The sequence below is a fragment of the Symphalangus syndactylus genome, chromosome 18, assembly GCF_028878055.3.
Source record: "Symphalangus syndactylus isolate Jambi chromosome 18, NHGRI_mSymSyn1-v2.1_pri, whole genome shotgun sequence".
In the NCBI taxonomy this organism is placed as follows: domain Eukaryota; kingdom Metazoa; phylum Chordata; class Mammalia; order Primates; family Hylobatidae; genus Symphalangus; species Symphalangus syndactylus.
In genome coordinates, this window is record NC_072440.2 from 64,928,268 (window position 1) to 64,955,764 (window position 27,497).

Below are 27,497 nucleotides of genomic sequence, written 5' to 3' on the forward strand. Positions count from 1 at the left end.
GAGAGAAGAATCTGAAGGGACCAGGATTTGATGGGAGAATGAATGAAAGAATGAAAGAAGGAATGTAAGCATGAGCCTTGCTAAGAGTGACAATTCTGGCAGGCTGCAGACCATGTGTGGACCTCGATCTGAGGGCTTAGAGGCTTGGGCCTGCTAGCCCTGTGGGGGCACCCACACCATCTTATCTCGCTGAATAGCGCAGAGCAAGTGAGGGCATGATGGACAGATGGGCCTCATTCCCCTGCTTCCGTTGCCTGGGGTCCTCTGTCAGCCTGTCTGCTCAGACCCCTGAAATTGGGGGTTGAGGAAGGACCCTCCTGGATCATGTGACTCCCTTCAGTCCAGGTGACCAGGGTCCTTGGAGTAACAGCTCCTAGAGCCCTGCCTATAGCCCTGAAAGTTGGGGAGAGGGCCTGTTAGGAGAGGCATCCCCTGCCCTGGGGTTGTAGAGGTGATCTAGGCTCCTCAGACTTTGTGGGGCCTCAGATGCTTACATCTCCAGCTCCTCCTGGCGTGGGCATCTGGCTGCACCCCAGCTCCATGGCCCCATCTCCCAGGGAACCTTTGGTCTAATCTGCCTCCCGCTGAAACCCAGCCTCATTCAGCCCCACCGAGGCTTTCAGAGTTCAGGTCTCTCATTCAGGGTTGGAGACCTCACCGGGCTCAGAGAGACCTGCAGCCTGTAGCTGTCCCAGATCATACAGCCCCAGGGTTGGGACCAGGAGCCAGCCCATATCCCACCTGCAGCAGTTCCTGTGCCTTTAAAGCCTCCCCTCCCCCCTGCCCCGCCCCCAGGCCACTGGGGGAGGGAAGGAGGAGCTGGGTCACAGCAGGGAATCTTAGCTTGGTTTTGGTGTGCTCCTGGACGACCAGACTGGGAGTCGGGTGAGCCCAGAAGTGAGAGCAGTTGGCTGTGCCCCAGTGCTGTGTGACCCAGAGGCGCCACTCACCCTCTCTGAGCTGGTGGACATCATAGGTGGGGAAGCTCAGGTCGGGGCACTCCCATGAGTGTCTGGAGGCCTGAGTCCCATTCTCAGCTCTGCCATATGCTTGCTGCACTCTAGAGGAGTTCCTCTTCCTCTCCAAGCCTCGGTTTATGCACCTGTGCAGTGGCAGTGAGTTGCACTTCGGGGTGAAGGGGGCAAGACTCGTGTGGGCGCATCCTGCAAAAGGATCCCACAGGTGGGCAGAGCCCTGGGTTCTTTATCTGACTGGGTCTGGGCTGGGGGCCTCTGTTTCTTGGCTGATGAGTGGGTTTCAGTGAGGTGTGCGGGTGGGTGAAGGAGGGCTGGGGGGAGTCACCTGACTTGTGTGAAGAACTCTTGAGAGAGCCATGGCTTCTTGGAATTAAGAGGGAAGAGTGCAGCATGAAGAAACAGGCCCGGGAGGATCTGGCAGCCCTGAGTGGGGGTGGGGGGTCAGTTCTGGAGTAGAGCCAGAGCGGTGATGGGGTTGGGGGACCCTGTGTCCTTGGGCCATGCTTGCCTCACTCCTGGGTTCTGTTTGTGGCTGTGGATTGGGGTGGGGCAGGGCCGGTTGTGCAAGGGGTCATTGCCCAACTCCAGGGGGCGCCTGCCACCTCTCAGCTCTATATATAGGGATATATATAGTTCTTTCGACAGGTTTCCAGCAGGTAGTGGTTATTCAATCTTACTGAAGGGGTGTTTTTTCTGATTCTCAATTCTGTGCCGCAAGGGTGGAAACCGTGAGAGACAGATTCCAACTCCACGTCTGGGTAGTAAACATCCAGTCCAGGGGTGTAGACAGTCCTGGGGAAGCCGCCAGAGATCTGTGCATTCTCATATCCAGGGATAGTGACTCCATGCTGGGGGCTGGCAGGGTCAGGGGTGGGTGGGTCCGGGGCTCACCCGCAGGTCTGCAGACCTCCTGGGGCCAGCTGACCTCGGTAAATCCCTTTTGTCTAAGCTTCAGTTTCCTGCCTGTGAATGAGGTTGGGGCTGTGCTCTGGTTTCACCCTTGTGGCTCTGGGGTTGTGGTGACAAAGCCATCAAGCTGGGTTGAAGGATTAACCAGGAAACTTCAGACTGGCTGCCGTGTCTACCTCTTCCTCGTACTCCTCTCTCTGCTGCATCCTGGGAAGCTGCTCTGCTCAGCCTAGATTAGGCTCAGTTGTGTGTGCCCGCGTGCTTGCACGTGTGTTGGAAGTGGGTGGTACTGACACCAGAGTCGGTGTCGCTGGGTGAGTGAGGCTTGCACATTTCTCGGGACAGGGAACTCACTACCTTATGTGGCCAGGACAAGAGCTGTGGGGTCTGGAGAAGACTTCTAGGCCAGCCCCTGCAGTCTTTCCTCAGGTGACATGGCTTCCCCAGACCCACTTCCCCCTAGGTGCCCTCTCTGCATTCAGGGGGTAGAGGGCTGACTGGGACAGAATGTGACACACTCAGCATGCGAGGAAAAGCCTCCTTCATTCTGTAGGCCCTACCTCTATTAACATGGCCTTTGATAAAGTGCCTCCCCTCCTGTCTGCCCTCTCTGGAATCCTCAGCTGCTGCCAGGCTTCAGCTGTGCCCCATCAAAGGCAGCTCTGTCTCCCTACTTTCCCCAGCCCAGGGTTTTCCTTTTGGGGTCAGATACAGAGGTGAGGTGTATCTGCAGGGATCTGGGCCATCCTTTGCCCACTCAGACATTCTTCCTGCCCACCTGCTGCTGTGAATCCTGTATGTCATATATATAATATATTATTATATATTACATATTATAATGTATTATATATTATAATATGTAATATATTATAATATATATTATAGTATATAATATATATAATATATTTATATATATAAAATTATACATTAAGTTCTAGGGTACATGTGCGCAACGTACAGGTTTTTTCCATATGTATACATGTGCCATGTTGGTGTGCTGCACCCATTAACTTGTCATTTACATTAGGTATATCTCCTAATGCTATCCCTCCCCCCTCCCCTCACCCCACGACAGGCCCCAGTGTGTGATGTTCCCCTTCCTGTGTCCAAGTGTTCTCATTGTTCAATTCCAACCTATGAGTGAGAACATGCATGTCATATATGCTCTCAGGCAGAGAGGAAACTGCTGAGCAGGGCAGGGGACAGAGCCCTGTGGCTCTCCACTTTAGACCCCTCCCAGCTAACTGCCGTGGAATGCAGCCACTTAGCAGGGCCAAATCCCCTGATGTTCCTGTTGGCTGTCTAGCCTTCAGGGACAGGTCATGGGCCTTGGTTCCTGCCCTGTCATCTTCCCAGTCACCCTGATCTTCAGGGGGAGGAATAGCCTGGGAAAGGGCTTGGTCATAGCACCTCCACCCTAGGGCTATTGAGGATCTCACAGTTGTGTGTCTGGTGGGTTCTGTCCAGAGCCCATTTGAGAGCAGGGGGTGACAGGACAGGCCTATGTGACCCAGGCAGGCAGCAATATCGGGTCAGCCTTCATGTCCCCTTCTGTCAGCTGGGCAGCCTGGAAGGATGATTGTGGGGTAGGTGTTATGGGCACGGAATAGACCTCAGGTGGAGGCTGCAGGGGCTCTTCGGCACTGTAGGCACAGGAGGCCCAGGAGCAGGGGAGGGAGCCATGACTCAGGGAGACTCTGGCCTATATCCTTGGCAGATGAGGGCCACAGGGGAATGGGCAGCAGTGTCCAAAGTCCCCTGCAGCTGTTCCTGACTCAGACTTCTTGGTGGGCTGGTCAGAAACATGCAGTAACTTGGGGCAGTTACCAAGTGTCCAAGCCTGCACTGCTGGGCTGTGTGAGCTTGGGCCAGCTCAGGCCCTCTCTGGGCCCTGCCTTTCTGGGCTGTTCAGGTGGTTCCTTGGGCCTGGGGTGCTAATGTTTCTGGATGGGCAGCAGAACCAGTCTGCACTCAGGGCCCCAGGCCATGTTCCCAGAACACACCTTTAGCATTGACAGCAGCGTGTGGTGAGGCCCCTTAGGCTGGGTTCTGGTCTACTGCCAGGGGCACCACTACTCCACCGCCTCCAGAGCCATCTCTGGGACACTGGGTGTGAGTTCAGATGTTCTGAACAGGGACAAGGAGAGCCAGAGGGACCCAGCCTGGGGCTCAATGGAGGGGCTTGTGGACAGACAGTGCCCTTTGGAGGGAACTGAGTCTGAAAGGAAGGAAACCCTTTCCCCGGCTCACAGCACCTGCCACCCAGGGCCCTCCCAGGGCTGTGTGAACTTTAGTCACGTGGTGACAGGCCGAGTCACAGTGCCCAGTCACTATGCGCCTCCTTGCTGCTGTGATGTCAGCTTCCCTGTCCTCCCAGCAAGGCTGGACCTCTGTGAGAGGCCTGCCTGTCCTACACCCTGTGCAGATGCCTCCCACTGTCCGCCAGGGCTGCTGGGCACCCCCTGGCTAGTCTCTTGGACTAGGTAAGCTCATGGGTCCTCCGGCCCCTCCTGCTCCTTCCCTGCCTCTGCTCCTCCTCGGAGGTGGCCACCCCCAGATCCCAGTCCCAATTCGGAGGCCCCCTGAAGAGTGCTGCAGGGGGCCGCAGGCGTGGTTCTGAGCCACTCTGGAGAGTTGGGGGGCCCAGCCAGTTCTGTGGCCGGGACTTTCCCAGGCAGACAAGTCTGTCTCTTCCTCCCCAGCGGGTGCAGCCCAGAACTGTCTTCTGAGGAAGAGGTGCTCTCCTGGGACCCCACTGTCCCCAGGCCTCAGGTAAGCCCATCAGGGTCACAAGGAAGGGGGTCTGGGTTTGAGGCCAACCATGGCAGCTGACCTACTTTCTAGCCTCAGTTTCCCCTAGTGTATGCAGCTCTCACACTGTTTGGGTGAGAGCCAGGCCTCTGGGCTTGGACATTCTTTCAGTGAGTTTTGAGGGTGGAGGGATGGGAAATGGAAGCCCAGGACCTCAGCAGGGTGTCTTCCTCCGAGCCAGGGACATCCGCCTGTGGGAGGCTGGGCCCACCCTCCCTTGCTGACCTGCCCTGGGAGGAAGGGACAGGGCCCAGCACTGCCTACTCCCCTCCCTGTTCTTCCCAGCAGTCTGAGCCTGGCTGGGTGCCCCCTGCTCCTCCAGGAGCCTACTTGGGCCTTTGGGTAGACAGATTAACAGACAGGGGAGGCTGGGTCATCGTTAGACCACCCCAGGACACTGACCGGGGGCTTAGCTCATGACCCTGAGCCTGGGAGAGGTGAGGCCATGCCCTCCAGGGCACTCAGCATGACCCGGCCCAGTGGGCGGGACTGGGTAGCTTCCTTGGTGCAGGGGGCTGTCATGCTAGGATGGGGTCACCGACCAGGCCAGTCCCCTGCCCCATGACTTGTGGTGGAAATGTCGTTTTGATTTTGTTTTTTGCTTTTTTTTTGAGACGGAGTTTCACTCTTGTTGCCCAGGCTGGAGTGCAGTGGTGCAATCTTGCCTCACTGCAACCTCCACCTCCCGGGTTCAAGCAATTCTCCTGCCTCAGCTCCTGAGTAGCTGGGATTACAGTCACCTGCCACCATGCCTGGCTAATTTTTTGTATTTTTAGTGGAGATGGGGGTTTCACCATGTTGGCCAGGCTGGTCTCGAACTCTTCACCTCAGGTGATCCACCTGCCTCTGCCTCCCAAAGTGCTGGGATTATAGGCGTGAGCCACTGCACCCGGCCATGTGATGGGAATGTTCTGTGTCCATAATAGATGCTGCACATTGCTGGCCCAGCTCCTGAGGCTCCTTGGACCTCCAGGAATCGGTGTCTCTATCAGGAACCCTTAACCCTGACCCAGACTCCCGGCTGGGACCCAGGGTGTTGGAGTGGCAAGAGCGTTGTCAGGCCTGGTGAAGGGTGTGAGCTGTCCCACAGGGCAGGGAGGAGGCAGGGCCTGTTCTATAGTTGGACAGACAGAGCCCTCTAGCTGCTTTCTGGAAGACTGAAGGGCAGGCGATGTTGGAGGGAGGGAGTGCAGGTAGGGGCTGTGAGGGAGTTCAGGTCAGAAACAGGTGGTGCCTGGATTCAGGCTATGGTGGTCACAGTGGGGATGAGGGGCTGCTTTGGATTCTGCTGGGGATGTGGGGTGGTGCGCTGCTGCATGACTACTGCCAGGTCTCTCTGCTCTTGGTGTCTGCATCCAGGGCTGGGAGGGGGTCAAATGTATCACACTATCGGCCCCAGGCCCACCAAGCCTGGGGAGGTGGCCACCCTTCCATGATGGCATTTGGATGTTCCCTGTGTGTGGGGAGGGCACAGGGACTCCATTCCTAGACCACCTCTGGGAGAGTGTATCTGCCTCTGAGGTCAGACCCTCTGCACTGGGACAGGGTGGAGTGGAGGGAAACCCAGCTTGGGGCTCATTGGAGGGGCTTGCTGGCAGACACTGCCCTTTGTGGGAAACTGACTGTGGGAGAGGGGAACCCCAACCTCTGTCACCACATCTCTCTTCCCTGTTGTCATACCTGTCACCTGCTGCCATAGCCATGAGACTTCCCAAGGGTCACTGCTGCCCCTCACTGCACAGCCTGGAAGGGAGTCCACAGGGGACATACAGTGAGCAAGAGACCTGTGCCACTCAGGCCTCCTGGGGGTGTCCCCAGTGCAGCCATGATGATAATCACAGCTACCATTCACCAAGCCCTTCCCACAGTCTAACCTACTCTATTCACAACACTCCCAGCAGCAAGGCAAGTGAGGTGCTGCTGTCATCCAGGCTGGACAGTTCAGTGATTTGCCTGAGGCCCCACAGCAGGTGAGTGGCAAGTCCAGCCTCAGAGCAGGGCAGGCTGGCGGTGCTCCCTGAGCCCCCTTTGCCATGCTTACCACATGCACATCCTGGGCTTGTGCAGGAATGCCCTGTCCCCTACCTGCCCTGCTCTGTGCAAAACCCTCTTTGAGCTGTGCCTGGGAGACATGCTGAGAGAATTCATGGAAACAAATGTGTTACTGACAGACTCTTTGCCTCCAGAGTTCAACTGGAGACAGAGAAACCAGCTAGAGGCAGAGGGAGGTAACACAGAGTCCCCCAGAAAGGTCTGGGCTGCACGTGCTTCAGGTAACCTCCCTTGACCTTCAGGAGAACGGGGAGGCTGCCTGATCAGAGAATCTCTGAAGAAGATTCTGTGGCTACAGGCTTCTGCAGAGTGTGAGGGAGACCCTGGTTATTTCCTCAGCTGTTTCCAACAAATCCTCCCATCTTTCGTGGCCAACACCCCAGGCAAGGCTTGGGGCCCCCGTCTGCTGCTGGACGGTAAGTCCTGGCCCTGTGGCAGTGAATCTGTGGGGTGCTCTGATTGTGGGCACTATGGAAGCTAAACCCCATGCTCCAGGTGGGGTGGAGGGTCTTCAGAGGACTCCTGGACAGTGCCAAGCTCTAGGCTGAGGTAGGGGACACAGGAAAAACCAGGCCAGGCCCATCCCTACTGGAGCTTCTCCCTAAGCAGTGGAGACTCAGCCATTGTGAGGAGGTAGGCAAGGCCCTGCAGAAAGAGGGGTGTGGAAATGTGGGGGCTCCCAGGAAGGGCCGCTGCTGGAGATAGGGTTCTTACCAGGATGGGCTCTGAAGATAAGCAGGGAGGATTTGGGAGGGCAGAGATGAGGCCCAGAGCTTCTGGCAGAGGGCACGGCCTGTGCAAAGGTCTGGGGGCCAGACAGCCTGCATGTATTCTGGGAAGAGGGAAGGAGACATAGGGCTTGTGTTTCTGAGGCCCGACTTTAGACTGTGCCCTGTTGGGGAGGGGCCAGGGAGTGTCTGAGGCTGGGCCTGACCCTGCTCCTTACCCTGTGGGTGCAGCAGAGCCATGAAGAAGAAGTTAGTGGTGCTGGGCCTGCTGGCCGTGGTCCTGGTGCTGGTCATTGTTGGCCTCTGTCTCTGGCTGCCCTCGGCCTCCGAGGAACCTGACAACCATGTGTACACCAGGGCTGCCGTGGCTGCGGATGCCAAGCAGTGCTCGGAGATTGGGAGGTGAGTGGGGAAGGGCATGGGACATGGGGCCTGAAAACTGGGCAAGTGGACCTGAGCAATACCTTCACCCCTCTGAGACTCAGTTTCCCCACATGTAAGCTTCGCTTGGGCTCTCTCAGTAGCCTCTGGGTAGGGGACGGTGACCCCGAGAGCAGGGTGTGGGTCTCCTAGAGCCAAACAAGGCCCCTTTTCTCAGTTCTAAGAGTCTCTGTCTCCTTGGATAAACTCCACTGTTTTGTTGTTTTTACTTATTTCTTCCTATCTATCTATCATCTATCTATTATCTATCTATTTAGAGATGGAGTCTTGCTCTGTTGCCAGGCTGGAGTGCAGTGGTGCAATCTCAGTTAACTGCAACCTCTGCCTCCCAAGTTCAAGTGATTCTCATGCCTAAGCCTCCCAAGTAGCTCGGATTACAGGCATGCGCCACCACGCCCAGCTAATTTGTGTGTGTGTGTGCGTGTGTGTGTGTGCGTGTGTGTGTTTCCAAGACAGAGTATTGCTCTGTCACCCAGGCTGGAGGGCAGTGGTGTAATCTTCGCTTACTGCAACCTCCACCTCCCAGGTTTAAGTGATTCTCCTGCCTCAGCCTCCACAGTAGCTGAGACTACAGGCATGTGCCACCATGCCCGGCTAATTTTTGTATTTTTAGTAGAGACAGGGTTTTGCTATGTTGGTCAGGCTGGTCTTGAACTCCTGACCTCGTGATTCTCCCACCTCTGCCTCTCAAAGTGCTGGGATTACAGGTGTGAGCCACCGTGCCTGGCCTAATTATGGTGTTTTTAGTAGAGACGGGGTTTCACCATGTTGGTCAGGCTGGTCTCAAACTCCTGACCTCAGGTAATCCACCTACCTGGGCCTCCCAAATTGTTGGGATTACAGGTGTGAGCCACCACGCCTGGCTTATTTCTTTTTTTAAAGGTGGAGTCTTACTCTGTCACCCAGGCTGGAGTGTAGGGGAGCGATCATAGCCCACTGCAGCCTCAAACTCTTGGGTTTAAGTGATCCTCCCACCTCAGCTTCCTAAAGTACTGGGATTACAGGTGTGAGCCATGGTGCCTGGCCTCTACTGTTTTATTCTATTTTAGACTCTTATCTCATATTATATACAAAGATCAGTTCCCTCCTAAATACTTAAACAGAAAAAATATTATGTTTTTGATATTTTGAGACAGGGTCTTGTTCTGTCACCCAGGCTGGAGTGCAGTGGCATGATCATAGCTCACAGCAGCCTTGAACTCTTGGGCTTAAGCGATCCTCCCACCTCAGCCTCCTGAGTAGCTAGGACTACAGGCGTGCATCACACCTGACTAATCAAAAAAGACTGTTTTGTAGAGATGGTCTCACTCTATTGCCCAGGCTGGTCTTGAAATCCTGGCCTCAAGTGATTCTCCACCTTGGCCTCCCAAAGTGCTGAGATTACAGGTGTAAGCCACTATCTCTAGCTGGGGGAAAAAAAATGTTATTAATAAAGTATAGCAATTTCCCTTTTTGTCCCAATTATAAAAGTCATGTACATTTGTTTGCTTGATAAAGAGGAAACTGTCCAGGCAAGGTGGCTCACACCCGTAATCCCAGCACTTTGGGAGGTTGAGGCAGGCAGACCACCCGAGGTCAGGAGTTCGAGACCAGCCTGGACAACATGGTGAACTCTGTCTCTACCAAAAACATAAAAAGTTAGCCGGGCATGGTGGTGTGCGCCTGTAATCCCAGCTACTCAGGAGGCTGAGGCAGGAGAATCACTTGAACCCAGGAGGCGGAGGTTGCAGTGAGCTAAGATCACGCCACTGCACTCCAGCCTGGGCAACTGAGTGAAACTCTGTCTCAGAAAAAAAAAAAAAAAAGAAAGAAAAGAAAAAAGAGAAAGAGGAAACTGTAATCCCAGCACTTTGGGAGGTTGAGGTGATAGGATTGCTTTAGACCATGAGTTCGAGACCAGCCTGGGCAACATAGAAAGACCCTATCTCTACAAAAAAGACAAAAAATTGCCAGGTGTGGTGGTTCTTACCTGTAGTCCCAGCTACTTAGGAGACTGAAGTGGGAGGATTGCTTGAGCCCAGGAGGTCAAAGCTGCATTGAGCCAAGACTGTGCCACTGCACTTCATCCTGGGTGACAAAGCGAGACCCTGTCTCATAAAACAAAGGCCGGGCACAGTGGCTCATGCCTGTAATACCAGCACTTTGGGAGGCCAAGGTGGGTGGATTACTTGAGCATAGGAGTTCTCGACCAGCCTGGGCAACATGATGAAACCCCATCTCTACAAAACACACAAACAAAATTGGCCAGGCATGGTGGCATGTGCCCATAGTCCCAGCTACTTGGGAGGCTGAGGTGGGAGGGTCAATTGAGCCCAGGAGATTGAAGCTGCAGTGATCTAAGATCACACCACTGCACTCCAGCCTGAGCAACGAAGAGAGACTTTGTCTCAAAAAAAAAAAAAAAAAAAGAGGCCAAGGCGGGTGGATCATGAGGTCAAGAGATAGAGACCATCCTGGCCAACATGGTGAAACCCCATCTCTACTAAAAATACAAAAATTAGCTGGACGTGGTGGCATGCACCTGTAGTCCCAGCTACTCGGGAGGCTGAGGCAGAAGAATGGCTTGAACCCGGGAGGTGGAGGTTGCAGTGAGCTGAGATCGTGCCACTGCACTCCAGCCTGGTAATAGAGCAAGACTCCATCTCAAAAAAAAAAAAAAAAGAAAGAAACTAAATACAAAAACCCCAAAACTCGAATGGACTTCTCTTCCATCCTCCTTTGGGCTGGTGGGCAGCAGGGTGTGTATGCAGGGCCAGGATGGAAGCCTGCATGTTCTCATGCCTTTATGTGCCACATGGCAGGGACGCACTGCGGGATGGTGGCTCTGCGGTGGACGCAGCCATTGCAGCCCTGTTGTGTGTGGGGCTCATGAATGCCCACAGCATGGGCATCGGGGGTGGCCTCTTCCTCACCATCTACAACAGCACCACGCGTGAGTGCCTCGGGAGATGAGAGGGAGAGGGGCAGGGGGTGTGTGTTGGGCCGAGGCACAGCTGGGTGGTCCCTGGGCTCACGCGGCGTAAAGGGTTTGGGTGGGTCTGACTGCCTACCTGCTTCTCCTTCTAGGAAAAGCTGAGGTCATCAACGCCCGCGAGGTGGCCCCCAGGCTGGCCTTTGCCAGCATGTTCAACAGCTCGGAGCAGTCCCAGAAGGGTAAGCCATGCTGCAAGCTTGGGGAGTGGGTGCAGAGCCAGCTGGGCCACTGGGAAGGGGCCTTGCCCTCAGGAGCCTGGCCCTGTCAGGGTCCAGGGGCAGTTCTAGCACCCCCCATCCCTTCCTGGCCCCATAGCACCCTCCCACAATGAGTGGTCAGGACCATCATCACCAGGGTAAAGGGCCGGGAGTTTCTGTTATTTCTGCTAAGGCCTCCGGGGCCACTTTGTGCAGCACATGGAGAGAATAATTATTATGCTAGCAGCCCTCATGGACCAGGGCTCACTGGGGCCCACGCTCTGCTCTGTGTTTTTCATCCATGAGTCCCTCACACCCCTCCCTGCTCCTTTGGGGTAGGGGCTGCTGTGTGGATTCCCATTTTACAGGTGGGGATGCTGAGGCCCAGAGAGGTCATGCAAATCAGCTGACGTCACACAGCTGGGAGGTGGTGAAGCTAAAATTGAACCCAGGCGGTCTATACCCTGCCTTTTCAACAGGCATCCCATTCACTCATTTGCTCATTTGTGGGAATGGCGCTCTAGAGTGTGAGGTGGAGTCTCTCTTTTCTAATCTGGTCTTAAGTGGAGAGGAGGCCCCCAAATTCCCCAGGTACCTGAGGGGAAGCCACTGTCCATCCAGGAAGCCACTGTCCGTCCTCAAAGGAGGCACAATAGATTGTGAGATAAAAGTTGGAGGATGGGAGGGTCTCAACAGCTCACGCCTGTAATCCTAGCACTTTGGGAGGCGAAGTCAGGAGGACCGCATGGGCCCAGGAGTTTGAGACCTGCCTGGGCAACATAGCAAGACTCCGTCTTTACAAAAAATGGAAAAAAAAATTAGCTAGGTGTGGTGGTGTGTGCCTATGGTCCCAGCTACTCGGGAGGCTGAGGTGGGAGGATCACTTGAGCCCAGGAGGTTGAGGCTACAGTGAGCCATGATTGTACCACTGCACTCTAGCTTGGGCAACAAAGCAAGACCCTGTCAAAAAAAAAAAAAAAAAAAAAAAAGGCTGGGCCTTTTTTTCCCAGGCTCATGCCTGTAATCCCAACACTTTGGGAGGCTGAGGCAGGTGGATCACCTAGGTCAGGAGTTCAAGACCAGCCTAGCCAACATAGTGAAACCCTTTCTCTACTAAAAGTACAATAATTAGCCAGGCGTGGTGGCACAGGCCTGTAATCCCAGCTATTCAGGAGGCTAAGGCAGGAGAATCGCTTGAACCCAAGAGGTGGAGATTGCAGTGAGCCGAGATCATGCCACTGCACTCCAGCCTGGACAACAAGAACGAAGCTCCATCTCAAAAAAAAAAAAAAAAAAAAGTTGGAGGATGGAGGGGCAGGACACACTCACCCTAGCAAGTCTTAGACCTCAGGTAGGGGTCCTGGGTGGTGCCCTTTGGAATCTTCTGCAACATACTCAATCTTTGATTTTTTTTTTCTTTTTCTTTTTCTTTGTTTTTGAGACAGAGTCTCACTCTGTCGCCCAGGCTGGAGTGTAGTGGCACGATCTCGGCTCACTGCAAGCTCCGCCTCCCGAGTTCACGCCATTCTCCTGCCTCAGCCTCCCGAGTAGCTGGGACTACAGGTGCCCGCCACCACGCCCAGCTAATTTTTTGTATTTTTTAGTAGAGACGGGTTTTCACTATATTGCCCAGGCTGATCTCGAACTCCTGACCTCGTGATCCACCTGCCTCGGCCTCCCAAAATGCTGGAATTACAGGCATGAGCCACCGCGGCCAGTGAATCTTTGATTTTTTTTTTTAATACTCATTGAGAAACTCAGCATCTGTAGACATGAAGTTGCTCAGGGTAAGAGAATGCGGGAATCATAGGCTTGGCACTTTGTGGACGCTAGGAATCATTGCTTTAACTAGAATGTATTGAGCATCTCTTAAAGAATCAGGTGTTGTTCCTGAAGCTGGGGTGAAAAACAAAGATGGCAGATGAAATCTGTGACATTCCAGGTGGGAGGAGAAACTAGGCAGGTGCAGGTGTGCTATGGGCTGTGGAAAAACAGACCTGGAGGGCCTCAAAATCTGGGACTCTATGGAGGGTGACCTAGTCAGGGAAGGGGACATCTGAGCAAAGACCCAGAGGCAGAGATGGAGGCAGGGGAGCTATCTCCTGGTCTGCTATCCAGGTGTGATGGCAGGGACAGAGCCTCGTGGGAAGCTGGGGAGGCTGCAGCAAGTGACCCGAGGGGAACGGCCCAGGTTATGTGGGATCTCTTAGGTTATGGTGAAGCCTCTGCTTCTTGTCTGAGGGAAGTGGGGGCTCATGGAGTATGTGAGTGGAAGGGGATGGATCTGGTCTATGGACCCCTTGGGTTGCTGTGTAAGGGGCAGGGAGCATGTGGGGACCTGTCCGGAGGTCACTGCAATAATTCGTGGAGAGGGTGCTGGGAAGTGGCTGACGCTGGACAGACACACTGAAAAGTGGAGCCTGCAGATTTGAGGATGGGTTGGGTGTGATGCTTGTGTAGGGCGTTCTCGAGGACCCCTGATATTTTGTCTACCTGGAAGGATGGGGTGACCCTAACAGAGACATGCAGGGCTCTCAGGAAGCAGGTCTGAGCAGACACTCAGGAGCTCGGTTTTGGGCATGTTGAAGTTTGAGATGCTTTCTTCAAGCAGGCAGGTAGATACTTGGGTCTGGCGATCAGAGGAGCAGTCCAGGCTACCAGGTAAATTTGGGAGTTGTCAGTGCATAAATGGAGGCTGAAGCTCAGATGTCAGGCTGACCACCAGGAGAGACAGCAAGGACAGAGGGGAGAGTAGGAGCTAGGATGGCAGGCCAGGGAGACTCGGGTGGAGCCAGGTGCTGGGATGCAGGGGCAGCACTCAGGGAGAGTGATGAGCCCAGTAAAGCTGAGAAGGGGCACTGGGTCTGGCAGTGTGGGGGTTGCCGGAGAGCTTGGCAAGTGTGGTGGCATGAGAGCCTGACTGGCCCGAGGTCAGGAGAAGATTTTTTTTCTGATATTGATACATGATATTTTCTATATTTATGGGTACATGTGAGTGCTTGTTACATGCATAGAGTGTATAATGATCAAGGCAGGGTATTTGGGGTCTCCGTCACCTTGAATATTTTTCATTTCTGGGTGTTAGCACCATAGTCCTCTCTTTGTTACTTTGAAATATACAAAATACTGTTGCTAAGCATTGTCACCCTGGTCTGCTATCAAACATTAGAACTTCTCCTGTCTTGGCTGGGCACGGTGGCTCACGCCTGTCATCCCAGCACCTTGGAAGGCCGAGGTGGGTGGATCACCCGAGGTCAGGAGTTTGAAACCAGCCTGGCCAATATGGCACAACCCCATCTCTACTAAAAATACAAAACTTAGCCTGGTGTGCTGGCATGTGCCTGTAATCCCAGCTACTCGGGAGTCTGAGGCAGGAGAATCGCTTGAACCTGGGAGGCAGAGGTTGTAGTGAACTGAGATCATGCCACTGCACTCCAGTCTGGGAGACAGAGCAAGACTCCATCTCAAAAACAAACAAAAAAGCAAAACAAACAAACAAAAACTTCTGTCTGACTGCAAGGTGGAAGGAATCATGTGCTGGGTGTCAGACCTTCCGGGATGTATGTGCAGCTTCTAGGAATTGAAACCACCAGCTCCTGGAAACTTGTGCCAGGCTTCAGGGTGGAAGAGGCAGTTCTAGAGCCGCCGCCGCCAAGACTGGGAGTAGCCAAATGGCCCCATCATCTCTGGCAAGAGCAAGAGAGTACCTGGGGGCAGAGGCCATAGTTGTACCTTTCTGGGCAAAGGGTCAGTGTCTGTAGTGTCCATATGGGCAGTGAGGCTCAGCGGGGAAGCAGGCCCAGGGGTCTGTCAGAACTGGAAGGCAAAACCCCTTTAGGCTAGGTGCACCTGTACCCAGCATGTTGGGAGGCTGAGGTGGGAGGATTGCTTGAGGCCAGAGTTTGAAACCAGTCTTGGCAACATAGTGAGACCCCTGTCTCTACAAAAAACAAAAATAAAAAATTAGGCTGAGAGTGGTGGGTCACACCTGTAATCCCAGAACTTTGAGAGGCTGAGGAGGATGTTAGGAGTTCAAGACCAGCCTGACCAACCTGGTGAAACGCCATCTCTACTAAAAATACAAAAATTAGGGCCGGGCGCGGTGGCTCACGCTTGTAATCCCAGCACTTTGGGAGGCCGAGGCGGGCGGATCACGAGGTCAGGAGATCGAGACCACAGTGAAACCCCGTCTCTACTAAAAATACAAAAAAAAAATTAGCCGGGCGTGGTGGCGGGCGCCTGTAGTCCCAGCTACTCGGAGGCTGAGGCAGGAGAATGGCGTGAACCCGGGAGGCGGAGCTTGCAGTGAGCCGAGAGTGCGCCACTCACTCCAGCCTGGGTGACAGAGCAAGACTCCGTCTCAAAAAAAAAATAAATAAATAAATAAAAAATAAAAATACAAAAATTAGCAAGGCATGGTGGTGCATGCCTGTAATCCCAGCTACTTGGGAGGCTGAGGCAGGAGAATTGCTTGAACTCGGGAGGTGGAGGTTGGAGTGAGCCAAGATTGTGCCATTGTGCTCCAGCCTGGGCAACAAGAGTGAAACTCCATCTCAAAAAATAAAAGCCACGTGTGGTGGGGTATGTCTGTAGTCTCAGCTACTTCAGAGGCTGAGGTGGGAGGATCGCTTGAGCCTGGGAAGCCAAGGCTGCAGTGAGCCGTGATTGCACCACTGCATCCAGCTGGGACAACAGAGTGAGACCCTGTCTCAAAACAGACAACAAACAAAAACCCATATAGTTGGATGGAGAAACTGAGGCTGGGAGAGGGGACAGGATGGAGGTTAAGGCTCAGTCTTGCCTCTCTGGGGCAGTAGAAAAGAGGAAGGGAGCCCTTTCTTGGGGCTGGCTGTGTCTTGAGGGTGGCCTGTGCTTGACCTGGGTCAGGGCGGGACCTGCTCTTGCTTTGGCACATTCTGGTGGAGCCCATGAGTCTTACAGGATAAGGCTTTGTGGTCAACAAGATGAGAGGGGGTCTGGCCTGGCACAGGATTTTAGACATGCAGGCACCTGCACAGACAGACACTTCATCCTGGGACAGCAAAACCCAGCCGCATGCTACTGCTTCCCCTCCTGTGCCCTCCTGAGACATCCCTGGTCCATGTACACTCCTACCTGCTGAGCCTCTCCTAAAAAAAAAAATTAAACATCCCCTGCTAAAAAAAAAAGATTAAAATTAAAAATTAAATAAATAAATAAAATAAAAATCCCCTTCTGCTGGGTGTGGTGGTTCACACCTGTAATTTCAGCTACTCAGGAGGCTGAGGTGGGAGGATTGCTTGAGTCCAGGAGTTCGAGATCAGGCTGGGCAAGATGGCAAGACCCCATCTCAAAAAAGAAAAAAAAAATCTTTCCTCCTAAGCCTCATTGCCCCATCTGTAAAATGAGTTAGGGAATGTGCCTGGGATGCCGCCTGTGAGAGATTCCAATGTCCCCCACTTAGGGTCACTAACTGTGGCTCTCTCTCCCCAGGGGGGCTGTCAGTGGCGGTGCCCGGGGAGATCCGAGGCTATGAGCTGGCACATCAGCGGCATGGGCGGCTGCCCTGGGCTCGCCTCTTCCAGCCCAGCATCCAGCTGGCCCGCCAGGGCTTCCCCGTGGGCAAGGGCTTGGCAGCAGCCCTGGAAAACAAGCGGACCGTCATTGAGCAGCAGCCTGTCTTGTGGTATGTCTGTGGGTGCAGCCCCCTGACACAGGCAGTGCAGGCACATCCCAAGGACCTTGCAGGCCGTAGCAGCAGTGGAGCGGCCCTCTGCCTTCAGGACCCTGCGCTGATAATGGGATGAGGAGATACAGACCCTTCCCACCATGTGTGGGGACACATTCTGAGTGTGGGGTCCCACTGGCCACTGTGGCTGGCTGTGTGTCCTGAGTGGCAAGGGACACTTGGAGGCTCCCGGAAGGGACACTAGGAGGACGAGTGCTGAGTGACAGGGCCACCCACCTGTGACAGGCGCTGCCCCTGTTCTGCTCTGTTCTCCTATGTGGATGGGTGTGGGGGGTGGTCTAGCTGAGTCCACCCCACCTGCTGCTTCACGTGAGCCCCCTCTGCCCCAGTGAGGTGTTCTGCCGGGATGGAAAGGTGCTTCGGGAGGGGGAGAGACTGACCCTGCCGCGGCTGGCTGACACCTACGAGACGCTGGCCATCGAGGGTGCCCAGGCCTTCTACAACGGCAGCCTCACGGCCCAGATTGTGAAGGACATCCAGGCGGCCGGTGAGTGGGTAACCTCAGGGGCCTGGGTGAGAAACCCTGTAGTAGAAACCCTGAGCTGTGGCCCAGAGCCCTGGGGTCCTCCTGTCCTGCCTGAGCCTGCAGGAAGTTCCTGGTGGAGGCAGGTCAGTGACTGGCCATGTGGGTCCACAGCTCCTGCTTATGTCAAACTGAGAGAGCCCCTGAAGTCCAGGAGAGCAAGTCCCTAGTGGGGTAAATGCAGGTGCAGGCAAGAGCCAGGGCTAAGGAAGCACTAGAATACAGCCTGAAGATCCAAGAGGACTTCTTGGAGGAGGTGGCAGCTGGGCTGCAGATAACTTTGTTAGGCAGAGAGAGGAAGGGATTCCCAGCAGAGGAACAGCTGGGCTAAGGCCCAGGTAGAGAGGGCTTTGATTCACCAAGAGGGTTACAAGGGATGAGGGTAGCCTTGAGAGAGGCATGGGGAAGGGGTTTTGTGAGGCAGGGGCCTGGAGCTTGGCTGTGGCTTTCTTCAGGTAATTTTTGTCGCTGTTTCATGGAGGAGGATGATTAGCGTGTTGACCTTTACCACTGAGGCTGGAAATTGGCATGCCAATACCCTGTCTATCTGGAGCTGACTCCGGGAGAATTAAGAGCCTCCCTCCCTCCCTCTATCCATTCATCATGAGGAGAAGAGGCCAAGCGGCAGGGACACCGGCAGGAATTCTCTACTTAGAAAAGGCCCTCTGAGGGCCGGGCGTGGTGGCTCATGCCTGTAATCCTAGCACTTTGGGAGGCCGAGGCGGGCGGATCACGAGGTCAGGAGATCAAGACCATCCTGGCTAACACGGTGAAATCCCGTCTCTACTAAAAATACAAAAAAAAAAAAAAAAAATTAGCCGGGCGTAGTGGCCGGCGCCTGTAGTCCCAGCTACTTGGGAGGCTAAGGCAGGAGAATGGCGTGAACCTGGGAGGCGGAGCTTGCAGTGAGCCGAGATTGCGCCACTGCACTCCAGCCTGGGCGACAGAGCCAGACTCCGTCTCAAAAAAAAAAAAAAAAAAAAAGCCCTCTGAACCAGGTGCGGCGGCTCACGTCTGTAATCCCAGCACTTTGGGAGGCCGAGGCGGGTGGATCACCTGAGGTCAGGAGTTCAAGACCAGCCTGGCCAACATGGTGAAACCCTGTCTCTACTAAAGATACAAAATTAGGCATGGTGGGTTGTGCCTGTAATCCCAGCTACTTGGGAGGCTGTGGCAGGAGAATCGCTAGAACCTGGGAGACTGAGGTTGCAGTGAGCCGAGATTGCACCACTGCACTCCACAGAGCGAGACTCCATCTCAAAAAAAAAAAAAAAAAAAAAGCCGTCTGAGGCCAAGCTTGGTGTCTCATGCCTGTAATCCCAACACTTTGGGAGGCTGAGGTAGAAGTTGAGGCCAGGAGGTCCAAGACAAGCCTGGGCAACATAGTGAGTCTACAAAAAAAATATTGAGAATCTACATAAATATAGTGGGGGTGGGGAACAAGAAAACATTAAAAATTCAAAGCACAGTGAAAAGAGATATAGCAAAACATGGCCGGGTGTGGTGGCTCACTCCTGTAATCCCAGCACTTTGGGAGGCCAAGGCAGGCGGATCACGAGGTCAGGAGATCGAGACCATCCTAGCTAACACAGTGAAACCTGTCTCTACTAAAAATACAGAAAAATTATCCAGGTGTGGTGGTGGGTGCCTGTAGTCCCAGCTACTCGGGAGGCTGAGGCAGCAGAATGGCATGAACCTGGGAGGCGGAGCTTGCAGTGAGCCGAGATTGCGCCACTGCACTCCAGCCTGGGCGACAGAACAAGACTCCGTCTCAAAAAAAAAAAAAGAAATATCTCAAAACCCAACAAAAAAATTAAAATTTGCTGGGTGTGGTGGCGTCTTTAGTCTCAGCTACTGGGGAGGATCTGCTGGAGGATCACTTGAGCCCAGGAGTTCAAGGCTGTGATTAAGCCACTGCACTCCAGCCTGGTTGACAGAGCAAGATCCTATCTCTAAAGAAAAAAAAGGAAAACACTCTCTGGCCACAGATGAGAGAGGGCAGACAGGAAGCCAGTAAGCCAAGCAGGCAGAGGGCAGGTGGCCCCGGCCCGGCTGTGAGGTGGTGAGCAGTGTCAGGGAGACAGGAGTCCAGGAGCGGGTGAGAGTTCCCAAGGAGGTGAGGTTGCCTGTGGCCCCCTCCCAGGGCACAGTCCCACCCCTCCAGTAGTGCACTCTATCCTCCCTGGTAGGTACAGGCTTTTCCCCACCACCATGGTGCAGCCATGCCTGCCCCTAACACCACTGGTGCAGCTCCATCCTCCACGCGATGGTGCAGCCCCATCCCAGTGCCCATTCGAGCTGCTGTCCCATTGCAGGGGGCATTGTGACAGCTGAGGATCTGAACAACTACCGTGCTGAGCTGGTCAAGCACCCGCTGAACATCAGCCTGGGAGACGCGGTGCTGTACATGCCCAGTGCGCCGCTCAGCGGGCCCGTGCTGGCCCTCATCCTCAACATCCTCAAAGGTGAGTGGTCGCACCACAGCCCTGCGGTGGGGCCTATGACACTGCCTCTCTCTCCCCACGCCCCACCGCTGCTGCATCTCTGCTCGCCCCCCATGCCACGTCTTGCCATCACTGAGCTCCGGAGGAAGTGTCCCTGCGTCACAGCTCACCATGTCCTGAAGGAGGCAGTGCAGAGCGACAGGGCTGAAGCGGGCAATGCTGAAGGGTTGGAGGAGGAACAGGAGTCATCAGGAGGGAGAGAGGTGCAGGAGCTCAGGGCTGCAGGGCCTGGTCCAGAGGGCACCCGTGGTCCAGTGGGTGGCCCTGCCACTTGGTCATTGCATGGCCAGAGCTGATGCGTGATGCGAGGTCCAGGCTCGGGAGCCCTCACCTTACTTCACTCTCACCACAGCCTTCTGAAGCAGCTGCTATTGGTTATTAAACGCTCCTTGAAGTGAGCAAAGTGGCTCAGGCAGGTGTTAACCCTCTGAGCCCCTCAGAGCCTCTGGGGCTCAGCAACGTGCACCTGGCTCTGATCAACCAGGGTACAACTTCTCCCGGGCAAGCATGGAGACCCCTGAGCAGAAGGGCCTGACGTACCACCGCATCGTAGAGGCTTTCCGGTTTGCCTACGCCAAGAGGACCCTGCTTGGGGACCCCAAGTTTGTGGATGTGACTGAGGTAAGGGGCAGGGGCTGGCCCACTGTGGGTGTGGGGCCTGCTGTAGAGGCATCAGGTGGGCTCCCCAGGGCGGCTACAGCCTCATATATGCTTTATGAATCCATTCCTGCCACAAACTTTGATTGCGGGCCTACTGTGTGCTCGGATGGACTGGTGGGTGACCCCCAGTCTTGGCTTCTGCCCCACAGAACTGACAGTGTGGGGAATTAGTGGCCACCCTCCTACCTCAGGTCCTTTGCACATGCTGTGGTTCTCGAGTGCTCAGTGCTGAGATGAGGAACGCATGGGGGCATTGCAGCCCTCGGGCATGGTGAGACGGATGGGTGAAAGGGAGAGGGCCAGGTGAACAGAGACCTCGGCCACCCACTCCCTGTCACTCCAAACTAACGCTTCCCAGATGCCACCCTCAGCCTTGCACCGCCTGACCCACTCACTCAGTAGTTGCCTCAGCTCCATGCTGGGTCCCTATGAGACCCTGTCGTATCCCTTCCCGCTGAGGATCCTCACATCCCTCCTTACCTACTCGGGTCCTTGGCATTCCTGGGCAGATCTGCAGACCCCCCACACTGACCAGTGACCTCCCAGGAGGGACGTCAGCTGCCCGGGTGGTGTCTTCTCTTTCCCCGTGAGCATTCTGCACCTCTGACTCCCGCCGCAGCCAGTGACCTGGTGTCTTGTCTCTCTGAGGGGACAGGGCCACTACAGCATGTCCCTCTGCCCTCCCTTTTGGCTAAGGCCAGCTCCTTCATCCACTCGCTGGCTCAGGGTGCTGTTCCTACAATGCTCCTTTCTGCCTCTGACCATTTACTTCTTTATCAGGGATTATTCCCGAAAGAAAGGCAGCTGTTGTTGCTCTAGAAACTTCCATCTGCTGCCTCCTTCTGTCCTTTGCTTCTCTTACAGCAAACATGGCTGGGCTATGTCCTCTCTCCCATCAGAGTATCCCCTCCTCTGCTCTATCCCTATGCCACCAGATCGCCATGTCCAGCCTCAGTTTCCCATCAGGCCCCACTCAGCAGCATCTCATACAGGTCACCACACTCCTCAAGTTTTCATTTTGCAGCCGGGCGCGGTGGCTCATGCCTGTAATCCCAGCACTTTGGGAGGCCGAGGTGGGCAGATCATGAGGTCAGGAGATCGAGACCATACTGGCTAACGGTGAAACCCCGTCTCTACTAAAAATACAAAAAAATTAGCTGGGCATCGCGGCATGCGCCTGTAGTCCCAGCTGCTGGGGAGGCTGAGGCAGGAGAATGGCGTGAACCCGGGAGGCGGAGCGTGCAGTGAGCCGAGATCGCCCCACTGCACTCCAGCCTGGGTGACAGAGCAAGACTCCATCTCAAAAAAAAGTTTTCATTTTGCAAATTTTCACACCTACAAAAATGTAAAAAAACCCCAAAACTGCCCAAGCGTCAATGTTACCTTTCCCTGGAGTCTGTAGTGTGGACGTTTCTGCCGGATTTCCTATCTCCATCTCCACCCACGTCTATTGGGATTCATGTTTTTCTGAGGGATTCCACAGTAGGTTACTGATGTCACACCTCAGGGTGTGTCTCAAAAGTGAGACTTGAACATAGCACAGCAGGATGTTGGGGTGACACAACCTGCTGTCCCTTCTCTTTACCTACAGTAGGCTCCCTTGGCTGTTTTGTGTTGTGTTTTTGTTTGGATAGAGTCTCTGTCATCCAGGTTGGAGTGCAATGGTGTGATCTTGGCTCACTGCAGCCTCAACCTCCAGGGCTCAAGCAGTCCTCCCACTTCAGCCCCCTGAGCAGCTGGGACCAGAGGCACGTGCCACCAAACCTGGATAATTTTTGTATTTTTTTTAGAGACAGGGTCTTGCCATGACTAGTCTTGCCCAGACTGGTCTCAAACTCCTGGGTTCAAACTATCCTCCCACCTCAGCCTCCCAAAGCACTGGGATTGCAGGTGTGGTTTTTTTTTTGTTTTTTTTTTTTTTTTTTTTTTTTTTTTTAGGCAGAGTCTCGCTCTGTCGCCCAGGCTGGAGTGCAGTGGCGCGATCTCGGCTCCCTACAAGCTCCACCTCCTGGGTTCACGCCATTCTCCTCCCTCAGCCTCCCAAGTAGCTGGGACTACAGGGGCCCGCCACTGCGCCCAGCTAGTTTTTTGTAGTTTTAGTAGAGACGGGGTTTCACCGTGATCTCGATCTCCTGACCTCGTGATCCGCCCGCCTTGGCCTCCCAAAGTGCTGGGATTACAGGCGTGAGCCATCGCGCCCGGCCTGTTTTGTTGATTTTTAAAGCCCGGGGCAGTAGTCTTGGAAAATGTCCCACATCCTGGATTTGCCGTTCTGTTTCCTTGAGGGCAGATTCAGACAGAACACCTTTCCCTGGGATTGGTCAACTAATCCGTGGGGTGTTGCTGAAACTCTCTCTCTTTTTTTTTTTTTTTGAGACAGAGTCTCACTCTGTCCCCCAGGCTGTCCCCCAGGCTGCAGTGCAGTGGCGCGATCTCGGCTCACTGCAAGCTCCGCCTCCCAGGTTCAGGCCATTCTCCTGCCTCAGCCCCCCAAGTAGCTGGGACTATAGGCGCCCACCACCGCGCCCGGCAAATTTTTTGTATTTTTAGTAGAGACGGGGTTTCACCGTGTTAGCCAGGATGGTCTCGATCTCGTGATCCGCCCGCCTCGGCCTCCCAAAGTGTTGGGATTACAGGCGTGAGCCACCGTGCCCGGCGTTGAAACTCTCTTGAGGCATTTTCTTCGGCCTTCGGGTCCATCCTCTCTGTCTCCTCCTTAACCTCCTCATCTCCTCCTCGCCACTGCCTTGGGGACCTTGGCCAGGCTCATGGCATCCAGCAGCCACTCAATGTCAATACCTCCATGTTCATCTCTTAGCCCGCCCTTGCCTGTGAACCCATGCTTTTTTTTTTTTTTTTTTTTTAAATAAGTGCACCCATGCTCTTCAGGTCTGATGAAGTATTCAAAATCAAGCTCCTGACCATCCCCAAACCTGCCCCTTCTGCAGGGTTTACTTCCCTAGTCAGCGCCATCCTTGATTCTTCTCTTTCTGCCACCCAGGCCATCATCTCTCGCCTGGTTGAGATCCACAGCCTTCCCTTTGGGCTTTATCCTTATCCCCGTCATAGCTGCCAGAGGGACCCTGTGAAAACACTCCCCAGCCTGCTCATTCCTCTGCTCTAAGCCTGCATGGCACAGAGCAAAAGCCAGTTGTTATGGGACCTAGGAGGTCCTGTAGGATGGGCCCCAGCCTGCATCTTCATCCTCTTCTCCCCGCCTACCCCATTCACTCTCTGCCTATTGCTCACCAGTGTATACCACCTGCCTCAGGGCCTTTGCACTGACCATTTGGGCCGCATTCCAGGCTCTTTTCACACGTTGCCTCTTCCGAGAAGCCCTCCCTGACCACTCTGACCATACCTCATGCCTCTTGATTCCCCTTACCTGGCTTGTGGTTTCAGCATTTTCCCTGTGTGTGTTTGTTTTTCTTGGCATGAAGGCAGGACCTAAGTGTCTGTTCCCTGTTGATTCCCCCAGTGCCAGGCATGCAGTGCAAACTCTAGAAATATATATATATATTTTTTGAGACAGAGTCTTGCTCTGTCGCCCAGGCTACAGTGCGGTGGCACGATCTCGGCTCACTGCAAGCTCCGCCTCCCAAGTTCATGCCATTCTCCTGCCTCAGCCTCCCGAGGGACTACAGGTGCCTGCCACCATGCCTGGCTAATTTTGTGTATTTTTAGTAGAGACAGGGTTTTACCGTGTTAGCCAGGATGGTCTTGATCTGTTGACCTTGTGACTCCGCCTCCCAATGTGCTGGGATTACAGGCTTGAGCCACCGCGCCCAGCCTTCTAGAAATATTTTTTGCATGAAGGAACGAGTGATTGAATGCGGCAAGGGTCTGGAGGCTGAGGACCAGGCAGACAGACATTCAGAGTTGCTGGAACGCAACAGAGACAGGGAGTCAGACTGGTCATGCAAGGTCCTGGGCCTGCCCTTGGGCCCTGGGGAGCCACGGAAGGCTGTGGGTGCTGGAGGATTGTGGTCAGAGCCACAGTCAGGGGCCTTCTGAGACCTGTGCCCCCTCCCCACCCTCCCTCCCCACCTCCTCAGGCCAGCTCTGGGGTCTCGGCAGGTGGTCCGCAACATGACCTCGGAGTTCTTCGCTGCCCAGCTCCGGGCCCAGATCTCTGATGACACCACTCACCCGATCTCCTACTACAAGCCCGAGTTCTACACGCCGGATGACGGGGGCACTGCTCACCTGTCTGTTGTCGCAGAGGACGGCAGTGCTGTGTCCGCCACCAGCACCATCAACCTCTAGTAGGGGCTGCTGGGCCACCTGGGCGGGGCAGGGCCAAGGGCGGGTGGCCCAGGGACTGCCCGCTTATCCAGTAAGGTGGCTCCATCACCTCTTTTCCTGGTGGGAAACTGAGGCCCGACCTTGGTAGCTTGTCCTGGGCCTCTCAAGGAGTATGTTTGAGCTTCAGTGGGTGGATAGGGACCAGGCTGGGCCAGGCGAGGTTGGGCACTGTCTGACCTGGCTGGGCGGTAGCTTTGGCTCCAAGGTCCGCTCCCCGGTCAGCGGGATCCTGTTCAATAATGAAATGGATGACTTCAGCTCTCCCAGCATCACCAACGAGTTTGGGGTGCCCCCCTCACCTGCCAATTTCATCCAGCCAGGTATGGGGTGGAGGTCCGAGGGTGGGGGACTGGGGTAGAGAGGGGCAGGTGTCCTGGGCAGGCAGCTGACGGGCATCCCTGTCTTCTCCCATCGGCCGCAGGGAAGCAGCCGCTCTCGTCCATGTGCCCGGCGATCATGGTGGGCCAGGACGGCCAGGTCCGGATGGTGGTGGGAGCTGCTGGGGGCACACAGATCACCACGGCCACTGCACTGGTATGTGTCACGCCTTTTCTCCCTGGCCCTGCCCACCCTGCACAGCCCCCAGGCCATGCTGATCACACTCCCATGCCCCAGGCCATCATCTACAACCTCTGGTTTGGCTATGACGTGAAGCAGGCCGTGGAGGAGCCCCGGCTGCACAACCAGCTTCTGCCCAACGTCACGACAGTGGAGAGAAATATTGACCAGGTGGGCCGGGGGTTGGAGAAACTGAGTTATGGTGTGGGGCCCAGGGCATCCTGGGCTGGAGGCCTGGATCATCACGGAGTGGACAATGGTTGGTGTCCTCTCTCTAGTGCCTGGGCCATCTGGAGCCCCTGTGCCGTGAGGGCCAAACCCCCTGCTCCAGTGAGACCCAGCAGGCCCCAACCTGCTCTTCCTGATGACCTGGCCCGAAATGGCACCACCTAGGCTGAGGTCTGTGACCACACAGGCGTGGTTCAGATGGCATCTGGAGCCCTGCTCAAGCTTCCCCTCTCCCCCCACCCCCAGGCAGTGACTGCAGCCCTGGAGACCCGGCACCATCACACCCAGATCGCGTCCACCTTCATCGCTGTGGTGCAAGCCATCGTCCGCACGGCTGGTGGCTGGGCAGCTGCCTCGGACTCCAGGAAAGGCGGGGAGCCTGCCGGCTACTGAGTGCTCCAGGAGGACAAGGCTGACAAGCAATCCAGGGACAAGATACTCACCAGGACCAGGAAGAGGACTTTGGGGGACGGGCTTTGCCTGTGAGCAGCAGAGCAGCACAATAAATGAGGCCACTGTGCCAGGCTCCAGGCGGCTTCCCTGGCCTGGCTCCCCACTCTCTGGGCCTCAGTGTATTGTGTGTGAAATGGAGCCATCTGGCTGGGGAGGAATGGAGAGGTGGGATTCGGAGATCTTCATAATGCGGGCACTGGAACTAGCCTCAGCATCTTTAGCATGGGGAAAGCCAGGCACATGGCTGGGGGCCAGGGGAAGGTTCACACCAAGCCCTGCCCCTTCCCACCCTGATCCCCTGGACTTTGGGGCCAGGCCCTCCCTTACTGGGGCTGGGCAGTGACACTACCTAGGACCAGCCACCAGGGGGTGCTGCGACCCTGGCGCTTTCTTAGGCAGAGAGGGTGGCCAGCTGATGCTGGGAACCCGGATGCCTTCTCAGACCCTTAGGCGTCCAGCTGACCCTGCCAATGACACAGGAGGTGAAGCTGAGGTCCCCCAGGAATGGGGACTGGGCAACAGGCTGGAGGAAAACATCTTGGTCAGAGCCACGCCCCTGGGGGGTTTCCAAATGCAAGCCCAGAGTGAAACAAGCTTGTGATCCTCTCCAGAGGGAGGCCTGGTTCTCAGGGAACAGCAAACGGGAAGATGTCCCCACATCCCAGGGATCAGGGGTTAGACCAGCCGGGGACGCAGCCCAGAGGGAGTGGGTCCGGAAGGAAACAGCTAGACACAGCAGCCTTCACCATCGGCAGCCCCTCCAGGCCTCCCTCGGGGCCTGCTCCCTCCTCTGTGCACAGTTCCAACACCTGGGGCAGGGTTCTGGGAAGGGCTGGTGGGGGGCGGTGATCACAGCCCAGCACCTGGATATCACCAGGGGCACTGGGGCCAGGGCCCAGGTGAGGCCAGGTCGGGGCTATCCTTCAGGAGCCCCGAAAACCTGGTGATTCCAAAGGGCCCACAGACAAACAGGGTTTTATGCCTGCAGAGTCAAGTACCACTGGGTCTGAGCCCTGGAGGACTGTGTCTCTGGGGCTCCACAGGGGTGAGATGGAGGTGGGCTCAACTGGTGTACAAGTCACTCCTCAATCCTTATTTATTTAATTTTTTTTTTTTTAATTTAAACCAATAGAGATGGGGTCTCACTATGTTGACCAGGCTGGTCTTAACTCCTGACTTCAAGCAGTCCCCCCATCTCAGTCTCCCAAAGTGCTAGGATTACAGGGGTGAGCCACTGCACCCGGCCTCAATCCTTATTTTGGCCTGAGAGGAAAGGCCGTGGCCCCATTTGCAGGGGAGAAGACCGAGGTCGGAAGGGCAGGCCTTGCTCTGGGTGGCACAGCAGCAAGAGAAGTGGGACCTGGCCACGAGGCTTCCTGGACCTGACACGCTGGTGGGGTACACCCTGGTTCTCCAGGTCCCATGGGGCTCAGCCCAGGACTACCTCGG

At 55.2% G+C, this 27,497-nt stretch overlaps 1 protein-coding gene across 19 annotated transcripts in view; it reads left to right on the forward strand.

The window, feature by feature from the left end:
- The window catches only part of GGT1 (gamma-glutamyltransferase 1), a 49,095-nt gene extending 22,944 nt beyond the window's left edge, over positions 1-26,151 (forward strand). For 2 of the 19 annotated variants that reach the window (XM_055252317.2, XM_055252318.2), the window contains exons 2-14: positions 4,589-4,658; positions 6,992-7,165; positions 7,709-7,879; positions 10,720-10,850; positions 10,985-11,071; positions 16,562-16,754; positions 17,147-17,304; positions 19,656-19,805; positions 20,329-20,465; positions 24,582-24,769; positions 25,002-25,129; positions 25,231-25,538; positions 25,842-26,151. In XM_055252317.2, coding sequence (XP_055108292.1) covers positions 7,716-7,879; positions 10,720-10,850; positions 10,985-11,071; positions 16,562-16,754; positions 17,147-17,304; positions 19,656-19,805; positions 20,329-20,465; positions 24,582-24,769; positions 25,002-25,129; positions 25,231-25,538; positions 25,842-25,988 — 1,791 coding nt within the window. In that variant the 5' untranslated portion in view covers positions 4,589-4,658; positions 6,992-7,165; positions 7,709-7,715 and the 3' untranslated portion in view covers positions 25,989-26,151. Of the gene's footprint in view, positions 1-794; positions 1,183-4,202; positions 4,370-4,588; positions 4,659-6,598; positions 6,668-6,991; positions 7,166-7,708; positions 7,880-10,719; positions 10,851-10,984; positions 11,072-16,561; positions 16,755-17,146; positions 17,305-19,655; positions 19,806-20,328; positions 20,466-24,559; positions 24,770-25,001; positions 25,130-25,230; positions 25,539-25,841 lie in introns of those variants that run through there. The other 17 variants (XM_063623562.1, XM_063623563.1, XM_063623566.1 and 14 more) reach the window with 17 other exon arrangements.
- Positions 26,152-27,497: the final 1,346 nt, after the last annotated feature.